General features: G+C 48.3%; 4 protein-coding genes across 4 annotated transcripts in view; 1 reads left to right on the forward strand and 3 right to left on the reverse strand.

The window, feature by feature from the left end:
* PLXND1 (plexin D1) overlaps window positions 1-3,126 on the forward strand; it is a 92,232-nt gene extending 89,106 nt beyond the window's left edge. The window contains exon 36 of the mRNA XM_062585481.1: window positions 333-3,126. Within this exon, the coding sequence (XP_062441465.1) occupies window positions 333-449 (117 nt within the window). The 3' untranslated portion in view covers window positions 450-3,126. The remainder of the gene's footprint in view (window positions 1-332) is intronic.
* A 1,191-nt stretch (window positions 3,127-4,317) lies between these two features.
* LOC134145877 (histone H1.8) lies at window positions 4,318-5,522 on the reverse strand. Its single transcript, XM_062585871.1, has 4 exons — window positions 5,507-5,522; window positions 5,087-5,370; window positions 4,878-5,007; window positions 4,318-4,802 (listed from the first exon to the last, which is right to left on the reverse strand). Exons 1-4 carry the CDS (start codon window positions 5,520-5,522, stop codon window positions 4,318-4,320), a joined length of 915 nt encoding a protein of 304 aa, XP_062441855.1.
* A 1,015-nt stretch (window positions 5,523-6,537) lies between these two features.
* On the reverse strand, window positions 6,538-9,245 carry RHO (rhodopsin). Its single transcript, XM_062585159.1, has 5 exons — window positions 8,885-9,245; window positions 7,573-7,741; window positions 7,300-7,465; window positions 6,876-7,115; window positions 6,538-6,657 (listed from the first exon to the last, which is right to left on the reverse strand). Exons 1-5 carry the CDS (start codon window positions 9,243-9,245, stop codon window positions 6,538-6,540), a joined length of 1,056 nt encoding a protein of 351 aa, XP_062441143.1.
* A 2,661-nt stretch (window positions 9,246-11,906) lies between these two features.
* IFT122 (intraflagellar transport 122) overlaps window positions 11,907-25,344 on the reverse strand; it is a 35,133-nt gene continuing 21,695 nt past the window's right edge. Inside the window, exons 20-29 of the mRNA XM_062585646.1 lie at window positions 24,516-24,618; window positions 22,836-22,976; window positions 21,750-21,847; window positions 20,756-20,856; window positions 17,661-17,826; window positions 16,586-16,697; window positions 16,060-16,188; window positions 15,161-15,240; window positions 14,396-14,560; window positions 11,907-13,710 (exon numbers count right to left, since the gene is read on the reverse strand). Coding sequence (XP_062441630.1) covers window positions 13,621-13,710; window positions 14,396-14,560; window positions 15,161-15,240; window positions 16,060-16,188; window positions 16,586-16,697; window positions 17,661-17,826; window positions 20,756-20,856; window positions 21,750-21,847; window positions 22,836-22,976; window positions 24,516-24,618 — 1,185 coding nt within the window. The 3' untranslated portion in view covers window positions 11,907-13,620. The remainder of the gene's footprint in view (window positions 13,711-14,395; window positions 14,561-15,160; window positions 15,241-16,059; window positions 16,189-16,585; window positions 16,698-17,660; window positions 17,827-20,755; window positions 20,857-21,749; window positions 21,848-22,835; window positions 22,977-24,515; window positions 24,619-25,344) is intronic.

The following is a 25,344-nucleotide window of genomic DNA, read 5'->3' on the forward strand; positions in this document are numbered from 1 at the left end:
ATTTGCCACCCATTGCTTCCACCTGAGGCACCAGCCCCAACTAGTTCCTAACCCCATTACACCCTTGCAATACAGGGGTGATTCTGAACTGAGAAGAGCAGATTTATTACAGTGATTTTCCATTGTATTTTCCCCATCTACTACAGTGTCAGCACAGTAACTCAGCTGTGCCCTAGAGCAACCAAACAGTGCCTAGGAAGCACTGCACACAGGGGCTGTGCTGCAGGCTGGGCTCTCGCCAGTCACAAAGCACCAGAGCTGGCCCGAGGTCTGGTAGGACATGGGCTTAGCAGGGCTGGTGGACACTGCCTCACATACCCCATCTCCTGCAGATAGTGACTGCGCTGGACTCCAACCCCACGACGAAGCGCACTCAGCTCCAGCACAAGTTTGAGCAAGTGATTGCGCTCATGGAAGACAACATCTACGAGTTCTGCAGCGAAGCCTAGGCTGGCTGCAGCCCTGGAAGTGACCTTCTGTACAGTGCACTGCCATAGGGAACATGCCTTTGACTGTGGATACACCTTGGATTACATCCCATCAGGGTCATTCTGAAACCAGCCTGGTGGTGAGGGTGGGCCTGGCCCATGGCTGGAGGGCTCCCTCACGTAATAAGAAACCACAAGACACCTTTATGAATAGCTTGAAAACCCTCTGATCTGCACTGTGGCAGCCATAATTTATTTGCTGTTTCAAGCCAGAAATGGAGGCATGAGACTTGTGGCAAACTCTGTTAACCACTTCTTTCTAATCAGCTCCTGAGCAGTCAGCTCTCTGCATTCCTGTTTCCAGAGGAGGCTCCTCATGGACAAGAGACCAGGCTGCAGAAGCTGTAACAACAGATGCAAAGCAGAAGCGTAGCCTCAGGGAGTAACAAGCAAAGATGGCAAAGGCTGTCAGAGCAATGGCAGAGCTCCCTTCCACACTATCCCTCTGATATCTGTGTGTTTCCAACACCAGGGACTCTCTCAGCTGTTCACTATCTGCTGCATTCTGTGTATTTTTGTGCCTTTTATTTTTGTACTGTATGTGTAAACATAACCACTCCTTCATCTGAGACTTGGGCAACACAGGGATCTTGGGGCTGAGACAAAGCAATTGCTTCCTAAGTAGCTAAGACATGTTAAAAGCACTTTATCCCCTGATGGAAACAGCTGATACCTAGCTGGAGGGAGTGTGTGTTAGACAGTGTTAGGAAGGCGGTTCCCCTTTCCTCAAGGTTCCCAGATCCAGGTGCACAGTGGACTAGTTTGCAGTGGAGTTGGCAAATGCCCCCCTAACACACTACCCTTCAGCCAACTGGTCACAGGCATCATTTCTGCCCAGGAGCAGGAAACCAGACCTAAGGAAGAGAGGTCTCTTCCCTTATCGCTAACTGTGGTCTCCTGCCTTAGCAGGTGCGTGAACGCACACAGCCTGGACTTAGGGTCAGCCCAGGGTAACACAGATCACATCAACAAGAGTCAGCTCCTGCTGATGCTACTCGGGCAGAGCGGAGCAGAGCTGTGTGCAGGGCAGGTCGCAGGCAGCACCTCCCCACGCACACCCTGTGGGCAGGCCAGCCGGCAGCATGGGCACAGCCGGCAGCACAGGCAGCTGAGCCTGAAAGCACCTAAAACAAGGACAGTGTGACAGGGGTCTGTTTCTAAACCAGCTTGTTTGCTTACTCTGGCCCAGCATCCCATGGTTCTCACCTGTGAGAAACCAAGAGAGTGCAGCATTGTGGCACGTCTAGTCTTTGCTCTGGGCACGAAGGCAAAGGGAACATCACCTCACTCGCCATTCCAGCACAGTGCACACATGCAGGCCAGCAGAACAGCTCCAGCATCACAACCTGCAAGCAAAGATAGAAAGCATGATACTTGCTCATTAAACTGGTACCAGCACACAGCGCCCCACTGCAGAGGCTAACAGGGCACCTCTGAGACCCAGAAACTGCACTGCCATCCCTCTGCGTTTGCTCCCCCATCCCAGCTTCCGTGGCCCATTTTCCTGCCTGCTGGCAGCTCCTCCTGCCTTTCTGCAGCCAGGGGAGCCGTGACACCTTCAATCTTCCCAGTGGAATTAAGACCTCCTCTTTACATGCAGGGCCAAGCTAATACCGCATGTTGAAGCCAGAGTTCACATGCAGGCCAAGGCAATTTGCCCACAAAAGCTAAACCTGTAGGCACTACATTTTCAAACTGCCAAATACAAGGAGAAAAAACAAACAAAACTGTTACTACCTCACTCCAGGCAGGGTCTTAAGGGGAGCCTCCATTACTCATCCAGCTGGCAAGGATGCAACCTGGTATCACATCACTTTGGTCCACCGAAACTCCTCCTGGGTGACTCATTGCTGCAGACAGGTGTCCTCCATCCCAGTTTCAGTAATGCCGCAAGCATTTGTCAGAAATCAGAACACCAGAATTGTGTGTGTATATAGATATCTATTTTAAAAACAAATGATAGACTTTATCCAGTACATTAAGGGCAGGGGCTAGGGAGGGGAGGGAAAGGGGAGGAACAGATTTTTCTTTTTAATAGAGCTACAGAAAAAGTACATACACTGTGTTAATGTCTTTGCTGAGGGTGTGGCATCAGAATAGAAATTTTAAGAATGTAGCTGGGCTACATTTTATTTTGAAAGTAATTTCAAAAAAAGATTCTTGAACTTTTTTTCCTTTAGAAACTGTGAATAGCTGCCAGAGATATAGGCAGGCCCAGTACAGGAAAGGTGAGAAGAATTAAGGTTGCAGAGAAAGTTGAGCTTGGCTGGGGGGTAGACAGGGCCATGGAGCAATAGCCCATGTTGCTGGAAGGGAAGGATACGGGTGAGCTGGCAGCAAGTGCAACTTGCCTCCAGGTGATGTGACTGGGCCATGTATTGGGCCTGTTGCTTTATTATTTAAATTTTTCCAAAGCAAGAACAAAAGTAAAAAAGTAGTTGCTACGACCATTTCAAAGGAACAACTTTTTAAAGAAACAGAAGCTTGAGGGTTTGTAGCGCTGCCTTGAACCCCAAGCCCCATGTAACGTTTCTGAACTTTGGCATGTGTTGTGGGTGTCGTGCCCTTACCTGCTGTTGTTGTGGAAGTGGCAGACTCTTGGAAAAAACCTATCTTTGTAATAAAACAAGGTGCTGAAGCCCTGTGCAGTGAGGTTCCTGGCCGTGGGCACGCAGCAGGCCCATGCGATCGCGACAGTGCTCCAACGGCGAGGTCAGGCTGCGGCCCCAGCCCCAGGCAGCTCGGCTGCTCCCAGGGGGATGCCGGCACGGGCAGGAGGGCACGCGGGCGCCCGACGTCAGGCACCGCCTACGTGCAGGGCGGCCCGGTCCAGCACCACTGCCTTTCCCCGTGAGGCAGGTCTGGCCCCGGGCTACAGGGCAGAGCTGGGTTGATTTCTTCATTGGGTTTCTGTACTTTTTCCCCTCCTGTCAGAAGTTGGTTCCTAGTAAAGCCAAGTCTAGCCATTTAATGATTCGGCCTCCTCAGAGTCAGAGAGCCTCCAATTTTAACACGGAAAACATATTGCCAGAGAGGGGACACGGCTCTTACCTTGGTCTGCTGCAAGACATGTGCATGCTAGCAAGCACTGGTTAACCCTCGAGCCTCATGGGGTTTGCCAGCCTCTGCTCAGCTAGTGCTGCAGGTCATGTCCTGGCCCCGGGGAGGACACAGTAGATGCATCAACAAGGCCAAAGTTAACCGAGAAGTTAAGTTTGCTCAGCTGTTGCTTAAGCTCAGAAACAGGCCAGGAGCCTTGGAGGGCACCAGCAAGGCCAGCTGAAGATTAGCTAAATCCTCTTTAGGTGCACAATTTTGCTTCCTGGTATTTTCCCTGGCCCAGGAGGACCATCACCCCCCGTGTTACCTGCCCGACCTTCAGAAAGGCTCTGCTCTGTGAAAGCCAGGAGAAATTCCGGCATTTGAAACTCCTACACGAAGCCGTTGGCACATTGACCTACAGGCACTAACCGGGTGGGATTAGCAGCGGGTGCTATGCACAGAGAGACTGCAGCAGCAAGGCCCGCGGGCGCCCCAAACCCCTTTCCAGCCCTGAGGGCACCGGCATCCCCGCTGTGCCCCAGCCAGGGCAGAGGTGGCCCCAGGGACCACCTGGTGGTCCTGATGGCACCGCATGCCCTGGCCGCCATCCCAGCACTGCTGCAACCCGGCCCGGCGGGCAGCAGCGCAGGGAGGGCCTAGAGGGCAGCGGGACGGGGGCCGCAGGTGGCAGCCTGGTGAGAGTGAAGCAACTTTATTGGTAAAAGGTGAGCACAGAGATAAAACCCGTCCTGGGTACTAAAAACATCCCGGAGCATAGGGCCGGGGCTCAGCAGGCCGTGTGCTGGGGGCCTTTGGCCGCCTTCTTGCTGGCCCTGGGGGCGGCCGCAGTGCCGAGCCCTTCCCCTGCCCTGTCGGCGCCCGCCGCCGCCCTCGCCTTGCCCTTGGGCCGCCCCTTCTCCGCGGGGGCGGCTCTGCGCCATGCGCCGGGTGCCCGGCCCTCGCCCGCCGCCTCTCCGGCGCCCGCCGGGACCCTGCGCGCTGCTGCCGCCGCCGGCTTGGCCCTGGCGCTGCCGGGCGCTGCGGCCCCCTCGCCGCGGGCTCGCGGCGCCCCGCGGCCTCGGCTGGCACCCGGCGCCTTCGCTCCGCCGGTCTGGGGCTTCGCGGGAGCTGGCGGCCGGGGCTGGAAGGGAACGAGGCAGCATCTCAGGGCGCCGGCGTCGCCATCGCGGGCACGTGCCGGCGCCCACCCGCCGGTGCTCACCTCCGCCGTCCTCGTCTGGGGCTTCGGCCGCGCGGCTCCCGGCGCGGCGCCTGCAGAGGACGGACGGCCGTCAGCCCGGCCCCAGCGCGGCGCTGGGACGTCGGGCGCTCGCCCCCCGCCTTTACCTTCCTCGGCGGCGTCCTCAGGGCTCCGTGGGGCTCTCGCCGTCCGTCCCCGTGCCGGCTCAGGAGCTGACCCGCCGGGCAGGTGCGCCGGGCCCGGCGCCCTGCTCTGCCGCAGCGCTGCGGGCGCCAGCTGGAAGACAGAGGGGCAGGAAGGCGAGAGGGGCGGCTGCACAGGGTCCGCCGGGCGAGCGCCCGCGCCCGCCCCTCACCTTGAACCTGCCGGTGGCCCCCAGGGCGGAGGAGTCGTGTGGCCGCACCAGGAAGCCGCGGCTCAGCCCCTTGCTCAGCGCCTGCTTCAGCAGGTACTTGAGGCGGATGGCGTCCACCGCCGGGTACTTGGCCAGGATGTAGCGCTTGATGGCGATGACCGAGGTGCCCCTCTTCTCGTTCCGGGCCTGCAGCGCCTCCACCACCATGGCGAGGGTGGACGGGTGGGCGGCCCGGCGCCGCCGCGCCGCCGGGGCCCCCAGCCCGGCCACGCGCCCGCTGTCGGCTGCAGGCGACACAGAGAGGCCGCAGCTCGGACCCGGCACCGAGCGCCCGCTGCCCCGGGGGGGACGGCGCCCGCGGGCGGGACGCGCGCGAGCCCCGGGCGCCGCCGGCCCTTGCCCCGGGCACCGGCCCCTCACCCGGCCGAGGCTCCATCGCTGCCACCGCCCGGCTCGGAGCCGCCCAGCCCCGAGGAGGAGCCGCCCCCGGCCGCCCCCCGCCTTTGTGCGCGGGCCGGGCCCCAGCTGCGGCCGGTTCCCTGCTTCGCACCTGGGCACCGCTGCAGCTGCAGGCCGCTCCGCCGGCTCGGGGCGACGGCCGCGGGGCACACGCCGGCCGGGAGCCGCTCGGGCAGGGAGCTGCGCGCCTCGTCCTGCGAGCGGCTTTCCCCGCTGCGCCGGGGACGTCGCCGCCTCGGCCTCGCGTGAGGCCCCGGCGCCGTGGCCGCGGGCGCCCGCCAGCAAGCGAAACCCGCCGGTGCCGGCGGCGCGTGGCGAAGCAGCACCCGGCCTTCCTCCCTTCCCTCCAAGACCGGCTCCCGGGTTGCAGTGCGTGAATCAGACATCAGCCTAAACACTGAATTATTCATAAACCACTAATCTTTAGATTTCACTGAATATGCAGAAGTATCGATAAAAAAAAATAATGAGAGAATTGTACTTGCAAATTGCTCTTTATTAAAGGTTTAACTTGCATGGTTTCTATACATTCCCTACCAGACCTCGCAAAGCTGCATAGGATTAGAAATCAGAGAGGATAATAATGTACAAAAATAGTTTCAAATGTTGATAACACTGAACAGTGAGAAAAACATCTTATTTGTATAGCCGAGCTAAAAATAAAAACGAAGAACAGTGCTACAGTTGCAATCTGCCATCTCGTAGCGCGTGAAGCATATGCCGATGCCTCGGGCCAGCTGCTGCCGCCTCGCTCGCGGCGGGCGGCCTCGCGGCGCCGCCCGCCCTCGGCAGCGCGAGCGGGGCCGGCCGCGCCGGGGCGGCGGCGCGCCCGGCCGGCGGCGGCCCCCGGGGCTCGGCGAGCGGCAGCGCTTCGCGGGGCCGGCGGGGAGCTAGCCCTCTGCGCGCTGGGTAGGAAGCGCGTGCACACATTTACAGCCTGGCTCTACGGCGAGGAGCGGCGCCCGGGGCGGCGCGGCGGCGGCGGCGGCCGCCTACGCCGGGGACACCTGGCTGGTGGAGACCGAGGACGTCTCTGTCTTGCCGGCGGACGTGTCCTCGTCGCCCAGCGGGTTCTTGCCGCAGCACAGGGTGGTGATCATGCAGTTGCGGAACTGGAAGAGAGCGGGCGCGCTGGGGGGCGGCCGGGGCGGGGGGCGCGGGCCGGGCGCCGCCGCCGGCGGGGCGAGGCGGGCGCGCAGCCGCCGGAGCCGGGCGCCCGCGGCCGCCGCGCGGGAGGAGCCCCGAGCGGCCCCGGGAGCCCGGGGCTGGCGCGGAGGCGCTGCGCCGCCGCGGCCCCGGCGGGACGGGCGGCCGGCGCGGCGCCGCCTACCTGCTTGTTCATGACGATGTAGATCACGGGGTTGTAGATGGCCGAGCTCTTGGCGAAGAACGCCGGGATGGTCATGAAGACGGGCCCGAAGTCCGAGCCCTGGTTGGTGAAGATGTAGAACGCGACGCTGGCGTAGGGGACCCAGCAGATGAGGAAGGCGATGACCATGATGATGACCATGCGGGTCACCTCCTTCTCTGCCTTCTGGGTGGTGGCAGACTCCTGCTGCTGGGCGGCTGCCTGCAGGGGCAGGGGAAGGGCGACGGCGCTGGGGCGCGCTGGGCGGCGGGCACCGGCGCGGTGGCCCTGGAAAGCCGCGCCACGCCACGCCGCCGCGGCCCGCCGGCCCCGCCAGGGCACCCGGCCCCCTCCCGGCCCCGCCAGCGGGGAGACTGCCGGCCTGCCGCCGCGAGCGGGCACCCACCTCCTTGACGGTGCAGACCAGGTTCCCGTAGCAGAAGAAAATGACCATCAGCGGGATCGTGAAGTGAACCACGAACATGTAGACAACGAAGGATTCGTTGTTGACCTCCGGTTTCAGGGTGTAGTAGTCAATCCCACACGAGCACTGCATGCCCTCGGGGATGTACCTGCGAGGGGAGGGGAGCAGGGGTCAGTGGAGACCTGCCGGAAAGCTGCAGCCCAGCCACGGTCTGGCAGGCTCCCGCCGCGCGCGCCGGACGCGGCACCCCCGTACCTGGACCAGCCGAACAGCGGGGGAGCGGCGCACGCCAAGGCCATGACCCAGGTGAAAGCAACACCCATAATGGCATGGTTCTCCCCAAAGCGGAAGTTGCTCATGGGCTTGCAGACCACGACATATCTTTCAATGGCCAGGACAACCAGAGACCAAAGGGCAATTTCACCTGCACCAGGGAAGACAGAGAGATGGGGATACAGGGACCTCACGAGACAGGAAGAGAAAACCATGCTGATGCCAACATGAGGCCTCCGAGGGCTGCTGTTCCTGAGGAAGACCCATAACAGCAGGTAAATCTCAGCCAAGAGTTTGGGAAAGATAAATGAACAAAGCTGGAGTTTAGATGTGATAGGAAGGCATGAGAACTCACTGCCTTGCTACACCAGTGACACCCCCCCCCCCCCCCGGCCCCTCATGGCAACCCCTTTGCTGCTGCACTTTGAGATCCGTGGCTGAATCCTACCACTCGGCCAAGGTAAGTCCCTCCCCCTTCGGGACACCTGCGCCTGGATGCCTGCAGGTCCCACTCCGGGAGGCAACTAGTGCCGACCATGCCGGATGTCTGCTCACTGCCCACAGCTGCCCAGGACACTTATGCAACAAGGACCACAGGATCCTTCCCTTCTCCCGGAAGGATGACACTAACACGGTCACTGCCAAAACTGTTGCAGGATTTTTCTTTCTGCTTGCTCATCCACCTTGGCTGATGGTGGATGACCAAGCCAAGGTCATCCTTGGCAGACGCTGGCAATTATGGAAGCAGCAAACTGGGTTCCTTGCACGTGGCTGAAGGCTGAACCTCACAACAGTGGGCATGTTTAGACATGCAGTTTTTGTTTACATCTGTTTCATCTAAAGCCTGGCTGACATGGGCAGGAGATACAGCTCTGTTTTAGCCTGTCCCACCACGCACCACATCAGACAGACTGACCAACAGAACCCCGTGAAATGGGAAGAACAAATCAATCATCTCTTGTTAGAAAGCAAGCCAAAAAGACATGCAAAGTCCAATGAGTGAAAAATCTGCTACTGGTCACTTTTCACTGCTGAACTATTTTTCTCAGGATACTCAGCAGGTGGGTACCAAAATAGAGTCAAAAAAACAAAAGCCATTTTTTTTGTCTCCTTGTTCACCTCCCACCCTGAAAGGCTGTAACTGCCTCAATCCAAATCAGGAACAGACCAGGCACCTTCCAGACACTGCACGCTTTTCCAAGGGCTTCTGGGCTTCCTACTCCCCCTTCTCCGTCTCCTGAAATCTAGAGCAACTTCTGGCAGAAGAAAATTTTTGTGTATTTGGAGAACTCACCACCCAGGGTAGCAAAGAAGCCTTCGATGTAGCAGCCTGTTACTCCAAAGACAAAGTACCCGTTCATTGATGTGTACATGGTGGTCGTGAAACCGCCAAAGACCATGAAGAGGTCGGCCACCGCCAGGTTCAGCAGGATGTAGTTGAGCGGTGTCCGGAGCTTCTTGTGCTGGATGGTGACATAGAGCGTGAGGAAGTTGACGGGGAAGCCCAGCAGGATCAGCATGAACATGTAGGCGGCCAGCGCCGAGAACTTCCAGGGGTCTGCCAGGTAGTACTGGGGGTACTCAAAGGGGCTCCGCACCACCCCAGTCTTGTTGGACATGGGCACGTAGAAATCTTGGCCTTCCGTCCCGTTCATGGTTGCAGTTCGCGAAGTGTCTTTGGGTCCTACTCAGCTTTTCTTCGCGGGCGGGCGACACCGCCGAAGCCGACCTCGCACCGCTCCTGGGCTGTGCCGTACCCTGAGCAGAAGCGGCTCCGGAGCACTGGCCGCTGCGTGACGCCCTTTATAACGTGCCCTTGCAGGTAAGCTCGAGGCGCTGGGTCAGCTCGATTAGGGCTTACAGAGTTATTAATCATGATCATCTGGGGTAATTGGCTTTCCCGGGGGCATTAAGGTGACACCTGTTTCTGGCCCACGCTGTTGCTGCTGGGGGCCGTGGTGTATATAGGGGGATTGCTCCGCGCCTTGCCCTCTGTTTGGAGGGCTGAAACCAGCAGCAGGCAGGCGCTTGGCCCTGCAACTCCAGGCTGCTCGCCCACAGCCCACGTGGCCCATTGGGCTGACGTGCCTCAGTTTCCCCGTGGCGGTGCGGGGGACGTGCTTGCCTGACCACACTGCGGATGGCAGGGGGAGGCGCGAGGGAAGGACAAAGCGTGGCCGAGCCGTCCCTCAAGGTTCTCCAGCCGGGCTGATCCCCGTCCCCGCGAGGAGGAGCGGGGCTTGCAATGACGCCTCTGCGTCCACGGTGCGGGCAGGACGGAGCGGCCCAGGCCTGTTCCCGCAGTGGCTGCTCCGAGGGCGGCCTGGGGGAGGGGGGCTCCTGGCAGCTCCAGCCTCTCCAGCCCACACACTCTCAGCCCCCACATTTGGGGGGGGGTGTTCAGCAGCACTGTGAAACAGCAGCCCTGCTGGCAGGTTTCTGGTTGTATCATCTCCTCTGAACCTGATTTTATTTATGATGTGGGTCATGCCAATTACACAGGCAGCATCTAATAAATAGCCTAGTGCAGCTGTCTTGGATAGATACTGTTCCCTGGTGCTACGGGGCCTGGTGCACAGGGCACCGGTGGAAGCTCTGCGCTGAAGCTGGCAGTTGACTTCCTATTCTGGAAGGCAGAAGTCTGCAGTCCCCAAGAGCCACTCCGGAACTTTGCAGAAGCACCAGATGCGACACAGGTAGGCAGTCGTAGCTGCAGGGAAGGCGCTGGAGCCTCCCACATCCTCCTTCTCTCTGCCTCCAACTGCGCTTGAAATGTTCTTCATTTCAGCCAGCAATTGAGTTAGACTTTATCTGGTTTTAATTTGTTAGAGACAATGGCATAGCATATACAGCAGAGTGGGCACAATGAAGCCAACCGCTGGGGCGCTCTCTTCCGCAGAAGGTGACTGCTTAAAATTCGCACCACCAGGATTAATCTCTGTGACTCTAAAGCTATTTCTCCCCCCCCCTTTTTGTTACTCTTCTCAATAATAGTCAGTAATAGTCTAGTTAGCGGGCAAATAGCAGCTAGCTTCTCCACAAAAGCAAGGTGAGGAGGGTCTGCTTTGGCATACCAAGGCAAAGATAGGGCCTGAGCAACTCCACACCAATTGCTTTTTGGCTGCAGCCAGACTGCCGAGCTGAACTTTCCTCCCAACCAGAGGTAGAGGAATGGGCAACTGTGAATACCTCAGGCAACATAGGAGGATGTGCTAGACCAGACGGAGTTCATGGCTTGAGATGAGCAAAAGCTTATGTCACATTAGCCTTAATAAAGTTGCTTCAGTCCTGGCCTAGTGTTTAACCAGTGTTCCCTCTTGGTTAGTATAACACATGCAAAACTGCTTAAAGAAGAAAAATACAAAGCTATAGATGATCTCCAGATGGTCTAGCTGATCTGCAGAGGTCCCTTCCAACCTCAACCCTTGTGATTGCGTGTTCTCTTTTAAGAGGAAATGAAGCAGGGAAAACTAAGTGGAGAATCTCTTCTAGAAGTGGCTTTAGACCTAAGCGCAGGCACAGACTTGACTGTCCACAGTCCCCAAAAGGCCACAATCCCTCTGGCCATCTTCCTTCATGTTGATGTGCAGATAACATGTCCTCACACATACTCTGCTCTCACTAAAAGTCCCTCTCAATTAACTGTTCTCATGTATTGCCAAGGCCACAGCAGGGCCACTATCTAATTGCAAATGTAGCTGTTCATACTTATACCCAGGCATAGAAGGATTAAAACTTTATATTCCAGATACACAAATATACTGCATTAAGCTTTGATGTAATAAGCCGCTGCTGAGGTTAGCAACTGTTGTCTAGAGCTCAGAGCCTGAAGTGCGTCATTACTAGAGAACAGCAGTAGCAAAGGCAAGCAGTAATGAGGTAGAAGTACAGGACAAATTAAAAAAAAAAAAAAAAAAAGTTGGTGAAACCACTTAAAACAGCTTCAAACGAAAGCTCCAAGGTGGTACTTCTTGTACATTCAAGGACTTCTTATCACCAAGCTACTTTAGAGTTTCAATGGCACAAGGTATTCTGGAACTACATCGTCTTTAAAATTTACAAGTTGTGTAGAGTATATTTCTGCCTGGAAAAGCCCAATAAGATTTTCAAACCTAGCTTGTATTCACAGAAAAATTATTAAAGAAAATCTTCCTTTCTTGATGCATTTTGTCTCTGTGTAACTGTGAACTAGGATCTATTTATTTTTACAATTTTTCATTCCTCCTGGTTTTCCAAAGCCAGGACAGTTCTGGGAGAACGAGCTGAATTTCTATTTTGGCTCACATATCAAACAGAATTGTTTATCAATGTCAGTCGCAGAGTCTTTATTGCAAACAGTGATATATGAGTCAGAAAGCAGACAAGTGGTAATTAGAACAGAATGTTTTTAAAGTTGTAAATTAAGCAATTTGATCAGAAATCACTGAAGGACTCAGAAACCCTGTCATGTCATTTTGGAGCATCACTTTCAAGAACAACTTGAGCAGACACAGAGACATCACTTCACATGAAAAGTGGCATTGTTTACATGGTAGCTGTGCTAGCAGCACCCAGCACCCTTAGCCAACAGTTTAGACAGTAAAGAAGAATAAAATTTTCCACTGAAAACAAAGAAAGGCTTGTGACAGTCAGGATGTCATAACAACAATATAATTTGTGGTTACATGAGCACAATTTATACTGGATTAAAGTCTAATGATCTAACATTTTTCAGTTCAAATCCAGCCCACTTGATTAACTACTCAGTGACCATTTTCAGGAAAATTCAATCATCCACGAGAATTTTGATCAAGTGCTGCATCACTAAAATACTGTTGGTTTTGACACTCAGTTGGCAAAATTAGAGGGGGAGTGGGAAGCAAGAGGCTGAATTGGAAGGCAGCTCCATCACCTCCCCTCCACCTCTTTTGCTTCCCATGGCTCTGAGTTGAAGCAAAGCTGGTGCTGAAATACTCCATTAGGCACGTCGCCTCTGCTGACCAGCACTGTGGTCCATGGATCTGCACTACTTCAGCCAGCCTTGAGTGCCCAGACCACAAAGGTACACTCAGATCACAAGAGCAACATGAGAGCTCCATGATAACAGACAAGATGCTAGCATTCCTGGGAAGCATCCCATGCTTTTAGTGCTACAGCAAGTTACATCATTTATGACTTTTCAGCAGACTGTGAAGACCTCTCCTACCTTAGGCATAGGAGAACTGTTGGAAAGCACTGGCAGACTATCAGCCCTCAAACGCTTTAGTCTTCAGGCCTGGTAACCTGGCGTATTTTACAAGTATGCAAATATATTCAGCTTAGCCCATTAGGTCAATGGCTTTTCCCTTACTAGTGGTAAACATGCTAAAAATCAAATTTAACTAGGACTACATAAGTGGCAGTGGACTGATAAGGTCTCTATGTCTGGGTACCATGGTTTACATGATACGTGTACTTAAATGCACCACCTGTCATTCTGGATTTTAACATGTGTTAAGTCTACACAGGTTAGAAGCTTACCTTTGACTCCCAGCTCTGTGTGGCTTTGGGAGATAGTCCTTGATGCCAAAAACAGTGCAACTCCTAAGATCACTCCTTAAGAGCTCTTAACTCTAATGCAGTTCTTGCTTAGATGACACGGCAAGGAAGTAAAAGCTCAGAAGAATAATACTAAGTTTCCTGAGACACACAGTAATGAAAAATGGCCCTATTTATTTGAAATTCTGTCAGTAACAAGTACATAAAGACCAATCCAGGTCTAACACAAGTTAGAGTAAAAACAATGATTACTTCAGGACTGAACTTGACCCTAAAAACATTCCTGTAAAGTCTGTGGCACTTCAGCTGCTTGCCTGGAAAATGTAGAGGACATTCATAAACAGACATTTTCTTTTAAAAAAATAGTTACATTTTTTTCAACTTAGTTGTGCTGTTATATGCAAAATGGAGTAAGATGACTTAACTAGTTGTTAGGAAAACACTAAGAATGTAACAAGTGTACCACCAAGCCAGTATCAAAGTCTCTCATTTGAGGTATAAAATTGTTCATCTTCATTGATTTGAGTCGTCTATTCTCCTTCGACAGAATGGACAACAATTATGCTGAAGTACTAGAAGCTCATAGTCTTCTGAGTGAAACATCTGTGAATTAGAAACAGATTTAGAAACAAGATGAGCTCAAATAAAATGCAAACAACCTCTTTTCCAGGACACAGATATTCTGAGGCTGCTATTACAAGAGGAGAATTTTCAATTGTTTGCAAGATCTACAACCTGGAATAGAGCAGCAAATATTTCACAGACCATTCTCCATGTTGCAGAAGAAATTACTTCTGCAAAAGGAAGGATGAAAATTAGATGGTTTCTGTGTAACCAAATGTAACTAGACTCTGGTATTTCGGAAAGTCATTCCTGAGAGGTGAAGGAGAGGTAGAAGGACTGAACCACAGGCCAGCATTGTTTACTGGCTCACTTCCTCTGCTAGACCAGACTGAAAGTCAGAGAGTCAGCACAAAAAGGAAGAAGTAAAAATCAGTATTTCTGTCATTCTTCTGAGGTTTGCTCGAGTGGCTCTGACTCCTGCTATCAGTGCATCTTCACAAAGTATTCTCTCAACCTCAGCTACCTCAAACTTTTCAGAAGGCAGCTGTTCCTCTGTACGTCTCACAGCTTATTTTTTGTTTTTACTTGCCTCTTCCCTTTACGCATCATTCAGAGATTTCATGAATACATTTTAAAGTTTGCAGTAACAATGCTTAGAATTGTTTTAACTAATTTCTCAGTGGAGTTTTTTTTTTTTTTTTAAGCCTCCCCATGAAAACACTACCTGAAAACATGATGGACACATGGTAATGGAGGCATCCGGTAGCAAGGAACGGTAGTACTGCCACCGTAATGGCTTTGGCCAGCGTTTAATCAGGACGTCCCTCCGGCTCATTGATTGGAGAACAGCACGATTCACAACCACTGGAACAAATTCTGACCCTCCTTGCTACAGGAGAACAGATTTGAAAACAATTACTGTCAGCACCTGCAAAGCCCTTTGAAGATTAACAAGAATCCTGTAAAAAGCTAGTACAATTCAGTAAAAAAAAAAAAGCTAAAAAAAAAGTCAGTGGCAGTTTTATCAACACCTTCAGCAGAAGCAGTAGTCAGCCACATCTGTAACTTGTTTTCACTGAGCTTCAATTATTCATGTTAACACAATTCCTTGTAAGTAACAACCATGCCTACAGGCATTTATTAAAGCTTCATAGTAATGACTGTTTTATAGTTATACTGCCCAGACACAGAAACACCCAAGGGGACAGACCTGTTACATCATGACATCATACTGTTCCAGAGCATTTACTTTAAGATATCTTTTTTTTTTTCCAGGTTTTTCTAGCAGACCAACCACTTTAAGAGAAGAGTTGTTTGGTAAATCTTGTTCTCTCTCAAGTTCCATCCCTCTCTTCCAGTCTTTTTCTTGTGGTGGTCTGCATAACACATTCACACCAGGTGGATGCAGTGTAGTTTATAAGTCAAAATTTTCTATTGATTTCTATGACTGGAAGGAAAGAAACCACTGGAAAAGACATAAGGCTCTCACCTCAAAGCTCAGTTTTGCTGTAAAGGGATCATCATCTTCAGTAATACCTGTGTGGTCATCAAGCCTCAAACTCTGTGCATCTAAATACATTTCTTAAGGAAGAATAATTCCCATAAAATTATCTATCTTCATGGTAATACAAAACAAATCTGAAATCACAGTAGCAGAATGGGTATCCTCATTGCTCCAAAGGGTCAGGGTACTGTCAAACTGCTACAGCACCTAGATTATTATAGAAACTGATTCTGAGTAACCAGGGAACCATATACCATAGCAGCTGCTTTAGAACAGCAAAACTGACTACAACCATGTGTGATATCAGCTCTGCCTTTTTTTCCTGCCTCCCCTCCTGCCCCTCAACAGGATGTAAGCAGCAAATAAAGCAACCTTTTTAAACTGCATTTTGAGCAGGTTTGTTTAGAGATCATGTTTTCTTGTGCATACTCTGCACTTAGCGTAACAATGCTCTACAGCAGGCTCTGGATGCCAAAACATCACAAAATAGATTCCAATGGGAATGGTTACAGGGAAAATCCTGCTGGTTTCTGTTGGCTAGGAAGAGGGCAGCCTCTAAAGCAGGCATGTAAGCAGAAGCAGTAATACACTTCAAATTCTCCCATTCTTTATAGAAAACAGAGACGTTACAACAGAATAGGTAAAGTATGTCTTATCATCATTAAGAAGAAACATTTGGCATGATTAAAAACAATTTTCATGAAGAAAAAGCTTTACAAGAATATTATGTTTAGTTAAAAGACCACTCCAGTTATTGACTTGAAAAGGAAACATAATGTAGTCATAGTCAAATTAGTCATATGACAAAAAAAAAGCAAACCTATGAAAAAAATTTAAAATGAAAAACTTAAGAGACTGGTAACAATTTTGATTCAAAAGGATACTATCACTCATCATCTCTTGCCATTTATTTGCTCTTTTATTCAACCTTGGAGCTTCAAGATCAATGAGAGCTACAGCTTCTTCATCTGTGATGCCATCTTCCAAATAGAACTCAACCAGATGCAGTACTTCTAAAAGGGATGTGAAAAGCAAGCAGTTGACCTGCAAGAACTCAAAAAAAGGCCTAGTAGAAGATGCTATGCATTTAAAGAAGTGAACATCCTCAGACTTCTGTAATGATGTTCTGCCTACACATTCTCATTAATCAAGTTAAATAAATAAATAAATAACCCTCCACTTCTCCAAGGATGGCATCTATGTTAATGAAACACTGCTGCTGCAGCCCTGCAATGAAATCCAACTATTCATGCGACAAGAAGCAGCACAAGTCAAATTTAACAACATCAAAACTAAAGACCTATTTGTCCAAATAATGTTGTGGAGGGACCAACCTCTACCAACCTATTCTGTTCAGTTAACATGTTTATCTACTTGAAAAGTATGACCAAATGTGATATTCCAACGCACCGTAAGAGGAAGCGGAGAAGACGAAAGGTTGTCTGCAGTTAATGCAGACATTCCCCAAGTTATTTAGCAAAGGGTTGTTGGTAGAGCACCTATAACACAAGGGCACAAGCTCCTGCAAAGACATATACAGAGCACAGTAACAGCAAACAGATCAGCACATTCTAAATTCTCTGGTTCCAATTAAATATGGCTTCCTTAGGTTTACACCACTGATATTACATCAGCCCTAACCTGGAGAAATATTGCAGTGAAATAAGACCTTTTAACATCTGAAAATGCTTTTTTAATAAAATGGCAAGTTTTCACATTAAAAAAAACTGTCTTCACCACTCTAACAATGAATTTTTTACCTTGCCTTGGCTGTAACAGAAAGAGAATTCTGTATCAAACACATACTGCCAAAAGAAGGTGAGGAAAAGGTTGCTGAAGCAAATTTTTTTTGCTCAAAGATTTGGTCAAATGCAAGTCGTCAGATGAATTCATCTCTGTTCTTTTCAAGAACAGTTATTTTAGACAGTTCTTAAGATTGTGTTTCAATTATTTCCAGTGGCCAGGTTCATGTTCATTTGCACAATGCAATTTATTTTTAGTGAGTACCATCAGACATAGTTTTATAGAGCACTGCAGAAAGTCAGTCTTCAGTTAAAGAAGAAAAGGTGTTAAAACTTAAGGAAGGTAGACCATTCAAGGGATATGGGGAGGAGGGAAGGAGCGCTAGTAGCTGGGACAAATGAAAGTGACCTGCTGGAGACAGACACAGACTCTGGAGTAATTGCATGTGGATCAGAGAGGAAAAGACTTGAAGGAATTAATAGGCAGAGAGGAAGGCAGATGTAAGACAGGAGAGGGAGGACAGGAGCTGCCACAGAGAAAGGACTGATTTTAATTTGTTCTCAGGAGCAAAAGGAAGTCTGACCTGAAGAACAGTAATAAAAGGGCTTTGTTTCCTACAGAAATTGTAATCATATCACAGACCTGTGCATAATATATTTCAGACTTCTTTGTGCATACGGCAATACAGACTCTTGGATTAAGCCACATATTAATGATTAACATGAAAGACATTACAACTTACTTCACTGTCATGGAACGGTTTGGACCGGATTGTCAGGCTGCCCAGCTCAATTGATTTCTGGAACCTCGCTGGGATCTGGAGTCCCTGTAACTTGTCATAGGCATGACGAGCTAGTTTATATGCACCAAGAGCTTTGCTCTGTTTTGCAAGAGCAAATAACGTATTCCTATAATTAAATTAAGGAATAAACATACGTCCGGCATTTAAGAAAAACCACAGCACTTCTTCTAACCAGAGAAGTTGTTCCATGAAGCCTATCCAACACTAGTGCTTTAAACAGGTCTTAACTCAAATAAATCTGTTTACATGACTCCATTTAAATAAATGGATGTGGAAGGACTGTCAAAATGACTGTAGTTGATTATTACTGAGGTAAGGAATTGCCCCCACATTAACATTGCTTTGGTTAAACATTCTGAATCCTTCTACATACTTTCATTAATTTTATACTGAAAGGCATTTTTTCCAGGGGGAAGGGGAAAAAAAAAAAGCCCACCACACCACACCCACATTTAGAACACCAGCAACCCACTGACACCTACTGAATACATACGATCTCCTTGGAAAGAACTCAACATAGGTCCTGTGTCATCGATGAAGGGTTGTCCTTCCCTTTCATCAGTGTGCAACAGTAAGCACTGTTTAGAAAGTTACCAATCATACAGCACTTTATGAAAGACTACATATTTATAAGTTAGAAAATTATTAAAAGGAAAGCAAGCATCCTATACAAAACCACAAATGAAGTGAAAACAAGGGATTTGGGTCTCCATGGCATCCACTGACCCCTCTTTTTATCTTCAACACACAGGTGCATTTCTGCAAGACTCATACAGACCTGTCACAAAGTACTTCCAAAAGATGCAACATGTGCCAACAAAGCTGTGCAAACATGTTGGCCTGATAGACACTACACAGCTCTACCCGACTTATCTGGAGCAAAAGCTCCTATTTTTCCCCTCCTGTCTCAGTTCAGTCTCCTTACAACAACATTATCAAGATTCAGAGCCAACACACTGTTTTAGCAAACAGTGTCTTAGAACTTGCTTCTCCCACAAAGGTGATACTCCAGATTGGGTGGGTGTTTTGGGGAATTACATGTCAGCTGATTTGTATAGCTCTCTATGCCTATGCAAAAATGTCTAGTGCAGTTAAACACACAGAATCACAGAGTGGGTAAGGTTGGAAGGGACCTCTGGAGATCATCTAGTCCAACCTCCCTGCTCAGCAGGGTCACCTAGAGCATGGTAGACAGGGTTGCATCCAGGTGGGCCTTGATATCTCCAGAGAAGGAGACTCCACAGCCTCTCCGGGCAACCTGTTCCAGTGCTCCGTCACTCATAGTGAAGAAATTCTCCCTCACGTTCAGATGGAACTTCCCGTGGTTCAGTTTGTGCCCATTGCCTCTTGTCCTGTCATATGGGACAACTGAAAAGAGTTTGGCCCCGTCCCCTTGACACCCTCCCTTCAGGTACTTGTACACATTGATGAGATCCCCCCTCAGTCTTCTCTTCCCCAGGCTGAACAGGCCCAGCTCTCGCAGCCATTCCTCACGGGGCAGATGCTCCAGCCCTCTGATCATCTTTGTAGCCCTGTGCTGGACTCTCTGCAGTAGCTCCATGTCTCTCATGTCCTGGAGAGCGCAGAACTGGACGCAGTACTCAAGATGAGGCCTCCCCAAGGCTGAGTAGAGGGGCAGGATCACCTCCCTCGACCTGCTGGCAACAGTCTGCCTGATGCACCCAGGAGACCATTGGCCTTCCTGGCCACAAGGGCACATTGCTGGCTCATGGTCAACCTGTCATCCACCAGCACTCCCAGGTCCTTCTCTGCAGAGCTGCTCTCCAGAAGGTCACCTCCCAGCTTGTACTGGTGCCTAGGGTTATTTCTCCCTACGTGCAGGACTCTGCACTTGCCCTTGTGGAACCTCAGGAGGTTCCTCTCCGCCCAGCTCTCCGGCCTGTCCAGGTCTCTCTGAATGGCAGCACAGCCCTCAGCTGTATCAGCCACTCCTCCCAGCTTGGTATCATTGCTGAGGAGGCACTCTGTCCCCTCATCCAGGTCATTGATGAAGCAGTTGAACAGGATGGGACCCAGTACTGAGCCCTGGGGAACTCCACTAGCCACAGGCCTCCAACTAGACTCCGCGCCACCGATGACAACCCTCTGAGCTCTGCCTTTCAGCCAGTTCTCAATCCACCTCACTGTCCACTCATCTAACCCAAGCCTCCTGAGCTTCTCTAGGAGGATGTTAGGGGAGACGGTGTCAAAAGCCTTGCTGAAGTCAAGGTACACAACGTCCACTGCTCTCCCCTCATCCACCCAGCCAGTCATTCCACCACAGAAGGCTATCAAATTGGTTAAGCAGGATTTCCCCCTGGTGAATCCATGCTGGCTACTCCTGATCACCTTCTTTTCCTCCCTATGTCTGGAGATGACATCCAGAATGAGCTGTTCCATCACCTTTCCAGTGATGGAGGTGAGGCTGACAGGCCTATAATTGCCTGGGTCCTCCTTCTTGCCTTTCTTGAAGACTGCAGTGACACTGGCTTTCTTCCAGTCCTCAGGCACCTCTCCAGTTCTCCAGGACCTTTCAAAGATGATGGAGAGTGGCCTGGCAACAACATCCATGAGCTCCCTCAGTACCCGTGGGTGCATCCCATCCGGGCTCACGGATTCGTGAACATCAGGCTTGCCCAGAAGGTCTCTAATCCTATCCTCCTCAACCAAAGGGAAGTCTTCCCTTCTCCAGACTTTCTCCCTCACGTCCAGGCTGCAGGATTCTTGAGGGCTGCCCTCAGCAGTGAAGACTGAAGCAATGACAGCATTCAGTAATTCTGCCTTCTCTGTAGCCTTTGTCACCAGGGCGTCCGCCCCCTTCAGTAGTGGGCCTACATTTTCCCCAGTCTTCACACAATGGTTTGAAGATGGTGATTGCTATCTTAAGGACAGAAGTCAGTTTTCATTAACTTTAACCAATAGCTGAAACCAAATACACCCTACAGTAGATCTTTGCATTGTAGATCAACATCAGTTACTCTTTTCATGCATCTCAGAAGATAACTTCTAGATTCTGTACTGCTTTGGAAGGATACACTTTCGAGATCCCCAGAGGAGTCTCTTTCGTTAAGCTGTGAAGCAGAAACCTGGAAATATTGAAGAGTGTTTCAGGCAAGTGGAAACTGAAAGGCTCCTCCTGCAGTATGAAAAATACAGATATACATTTCTAAGCTAGAAGCAACAACTAGCAACTGAGCATCTCAAGTAAGTCACTGTACTTGGATACAACTGCAAAAACAAGAAGTGCTGGCAGGACATTACAAGTGTATTTTGCACGCCTTTATCACCAAATGCCTGCTACATACAGACAAGAGAGAAAGGGATTTGTGTAGTTAAAACAATTTTCTAACAGGCAATTAGACACCAGGACAGACTGCCCAGGAAGGGTGTGGAGTCTCCACTACTGTAAGGTCTAAAAATAGTCTCATTAGCAAAGATCACCATAGCAGAGCCTTCTTTTGGGCAAGAATTAAGGGTTCTCAAACTTTCTGTAAAGGATATGAGGGCAAGAGTCTTATAATTTCTGGAAGTGACAGGAGCTCCCCACTCATGATTGCATATCATTTTGAAGTAGCTTACACACATCACTGCTGATACATGTACATTACGGGAATCCCCAAATTCAAGGCTTTCTTCTGTTCAAACCTGTCTTCCATGATTAAAGAAAAAATCCTACCACAGCCTGTATAGGACCAGAGGCCTGGGTCACTGTGGAACCAATCCAATTTAGCTAGCAAAAAGAGCTTGAAATGGAAATTCAGCCATCATCATATCCTCCACCCACACTGAGAGAAGTACAAATCTGCTGAGGTTCTCTCTGCACTGCAGTTTTTAGAAATTAAGACAACAGAAGTTCTAGCACAGTACAACAGAAGGCAAAGAAATAAATCAAGTTACTATACAGTACCACTGATCTACATTCAATTTTTAATTGCCTGAAGAGTCATTAATTGTTCCTAGTTATTTCTGGACTCCCTGAAGAAAAATGCTCATGAAGAATAAAAACAACTTCTAAAGTAAATATCTTACGGTGTATCTTTGAATAAAATGATAGACGTGGTAAACTTCTGCCAAATGCTGGAAGTGATGAAATTTCTGTAACATTTCAGTCTTCTGTTGTTCATTCTCTGTGGGAGGTAAAGGCATTAATCTAAGCCTCCAAGATACTCAATGGTAAGAAATGAGTGCATTATGATTCTAGTGCCACCACTTCTGAAAGACTAATGTACAGTCCAAGTATGTCCTATCTACCTGTGCAAGCCACAGTTATACAGTCTTGCCATTTCTGTGAGCAAGTTGCTGCTTTGAAATAAGCATGTTAAAATGTAGAATGGTTAATGCAATGGTTTTAATACAGCCAGAGGCTTTAGCTTAGTTAAAGGTAGAAAATAATAGCCATCCATCACTGGAAAGCTCATCCATAACTTTAGAGTTTAGAGATAAAATGAGTTTTGAAACATTTGTTTCATAAATATTAAATACACTACTGAACAATTTGGAACAATTTGCATCTCTGTACAATACCTGAGGGATAATAAATCAGCACTACTGTAGATGGCTAAAATAAAAAAAAGATGTTACAGTACCAGACAAAAGGCAGCATTACACTCTTTTGTATTCATTATTACTAAATTACACCTCCTAACCACTGGCTCCACCTCTCTCCCAGTGAAACACATTTAGAAGACAAGATAATAGCTAATGAACAATCAGTTTTCTCTTTGTTACAGAAATAATTTATGAAATATCTCACAAACCCATGCTCTAATACTAGATGCATCTTACATTTCCAGATCATCTTTTATTTACTAATACTTTAACCCTCCAGTCACTTCTCTAATTCAAATGTGTTGAGAGAAGGTATGTGAGGATATGCAGCCCCAAGAGACAAGAATTTGATTATAGTCAGATTTCAAAATGAGGCCTATACATGCTGATGTTTGTTTGTTCCTTTGTTTTAATAAACACAGGAAAACTGGGGGACTACAAAAATAGCAGTTATGCACAGTATAAAAACAACATAAAAGTAGCTGCAGTAATGTTACTGCAATTCAGTAACTGACTGTCTACATGTGCAGGAAGGTAACAAATGTGAACTTGTTTTCAGTTACTTACCTTGTGCTATATCTAAACACTGCATGGAGAGCATCCAGTAATAATAGGCAGCATCATTAAATCGGCTTTCTACAACAGCATTGTGAGTTAGCTGCTCCAGCACTCTTACAGCTTCACTTTGCCTGCCAGCCTTGTGGAATGCTACAAAGAAGGCCAAAACAAAGAATTTTTACAGTATGATTGTATCAATTAACTGAGATTAATGTTTTTAAATTAAGAACAATCTATTCAGCCAATATCAAACAGTCTATCCAGGGCAGGATGAAAAGGGATTATACACTGGTACTTTTCTCCTTGAAAGCAGCAACACTAATGGAACATGAGAAGCATCTGTAGGTATTTTGTGGCTTTTGCGCTGTCTCGGGAGGTTCCTGAGGCAGAAACATTACTGCAGCAGACAGATGTTGTACAAAGCTGGTTGCTTTTTTAAAAGCTAGCAAATAGCAAAAATACAGTCCTGATTAGACCTCTGTACAAACAATGGCAATTCTGAACACTGCAATATCACATCTGTATTCAAAAATACTATAAGGTAAGGTGTGAAGCTAGCACTCTGGTTTGTAATGCTCAGTATTTTAAAATACTATAGCATTTACTATATCCTATTATTTATTAAGAGCATGTCTTTAACTGATGCTCTAAAGTTAAATCCTGAATCCCCACTTGGTAAATATGCATTTGACAGTCTGCATATAGGGTATAAAGAAAAATAAAATAAAATAAAAAATAGACTGCACAATTGCCTCCTGACATCAGCTAGCTCAGCTATAACCAAATTCTCACACACCTGCACAATGATCTCTAGCTCACTCAACAGCACCAAGCTGTGTGGAACAAACTCTAACCTGGGAACAGCATACCTATATCCACACTGTTCTATGTGCAAACTACTAAGCTACCCTAACACCAGATGCTCAAACATTTGGCAGAGACACACACAAACTAGTTTTGCACAGAGATAGCTCATAGCTAGCATGCTTACTGGCTTGGCTGTTATAAGCAAATGCAGTTATACTCTTAGAGCTGAGCTGGCTCTGGAAACAGCAGATGCACCCATCACATGGAGCTGCACCTGAGAAAAATATCTGTACTGGGAATATGCTGGCTCTGCATTGAGTTTGCTTCAACCTCTCCACAACCCTTGAACAGTTTACGAATAAAACTGGGAAGCCTGTCCACATGATGGAAAGCTGACAGTCCTCTTTAAGATGTTTTGTGGATTTTGTTAGTATCATAAAATTATCTATAAACAAAGATGAAAATTTTACTTGTACAAGCCCAACATTACCTAAATACAAGGGAAAATACGCTTTCTACACAGGTTTGTAAGGTTCCTGCTACATTTTGAATCCTATTGTGATGAAAATTATTTTTTTTTAAAGGAAAGTTCAGATAACATGACAAATAGCTGTTGCCACGAGTCATACTCAGATATGCAATGGGACAGAAAATACGAAATTATTTAGACAGCATAATTTTTATTAAATCTATCATATTTTCTTATCAATCAAGGAGACCTCCATACAGTCTCTTAACACCACTATGAAAATACATATTCTATTTATTTCTTTTTGCATCTCACAGATTCAAAACTCTGTAGGGCAGAAACTGCATATTCTGTACTGGAAAAGTACTGAGCACATTCAAGTATATAGTGATCTCCCGCAGGTGCGCTCTTACCTTTTTGTGCTTCTTCAAATCTATCATTCTCTGCTAGCCACTGAGCATAAGGGACATAGACATCATCTTTGAATTCAGAATGCTTTTCAGTCAATGCAAAGGCCTGAAGTACAGAATAAATATGTTTTTAGAATACTGCACCATTTAAACACCTAAGGATTTAGCATACTCCATGGGAGTGATCTTTTAAGCCCTAAATAAATTCACAATAAAAATACATAAGTAGAATAAAGATTGTAATTCATGTTTTGTCCAATAAATATGAAGCTAATGTCTTAAAATGATAAGCAATCAACAACAAAAACTAAGCCCAGTAATAGTCCAGTTTCTGAATCAGAAAAAAATGAAGCGATTATCTAGACAATTTAGTGGATTTCACAGCAAGAGACAAAAAATATTTTTTCTAAATCTATCATCTAAAGAAATCGAAGTACCACTATAAATACAGTCTAGATCAGCTTCCTGTACTCACTACCTAGTGAGTAAATGAGACTACACTCAGCAAAAATTTAAAGTGAAGAAACAAGAACAAAACTAACAGTGGCTCTTTCTGTGAAATGGAATGGTACTGGCAGACCCACATGTACAAAAGAAAAAAAAAAGAGAAGAAAAAGTGAGGTAAGCAGAGCTTTGCCTAATCATAAGCCCAAATCCAATTAGAGAGGTGTCCACGCTACCACAACACACATTCATCAGATTTAAATTATGCATAGAGTATTCTCACTCAGGTATCTTATCCAAATTACAAAATTAATGCAGTTCATAACAAGTTCCCAGGACATAATTATTATTTATTGTTTCTTATGGGCTAGAAGCATCCCATTGATTC

This window comes from Rhea pennata, chromosome 12 (genome assembly GCF_028389875.1).
Source record: "Rhea pennata isolate bPtePen1 chromosome 12, bPtePen1.pri, whole genome shotgun sequence".
In the NCBI taxonomy this organism is placed as follows: Eukaryota; Metazoa; Chordata; class Aves; order Rheiformes; family Rheidae; genus Rhea; species Rhea pennata.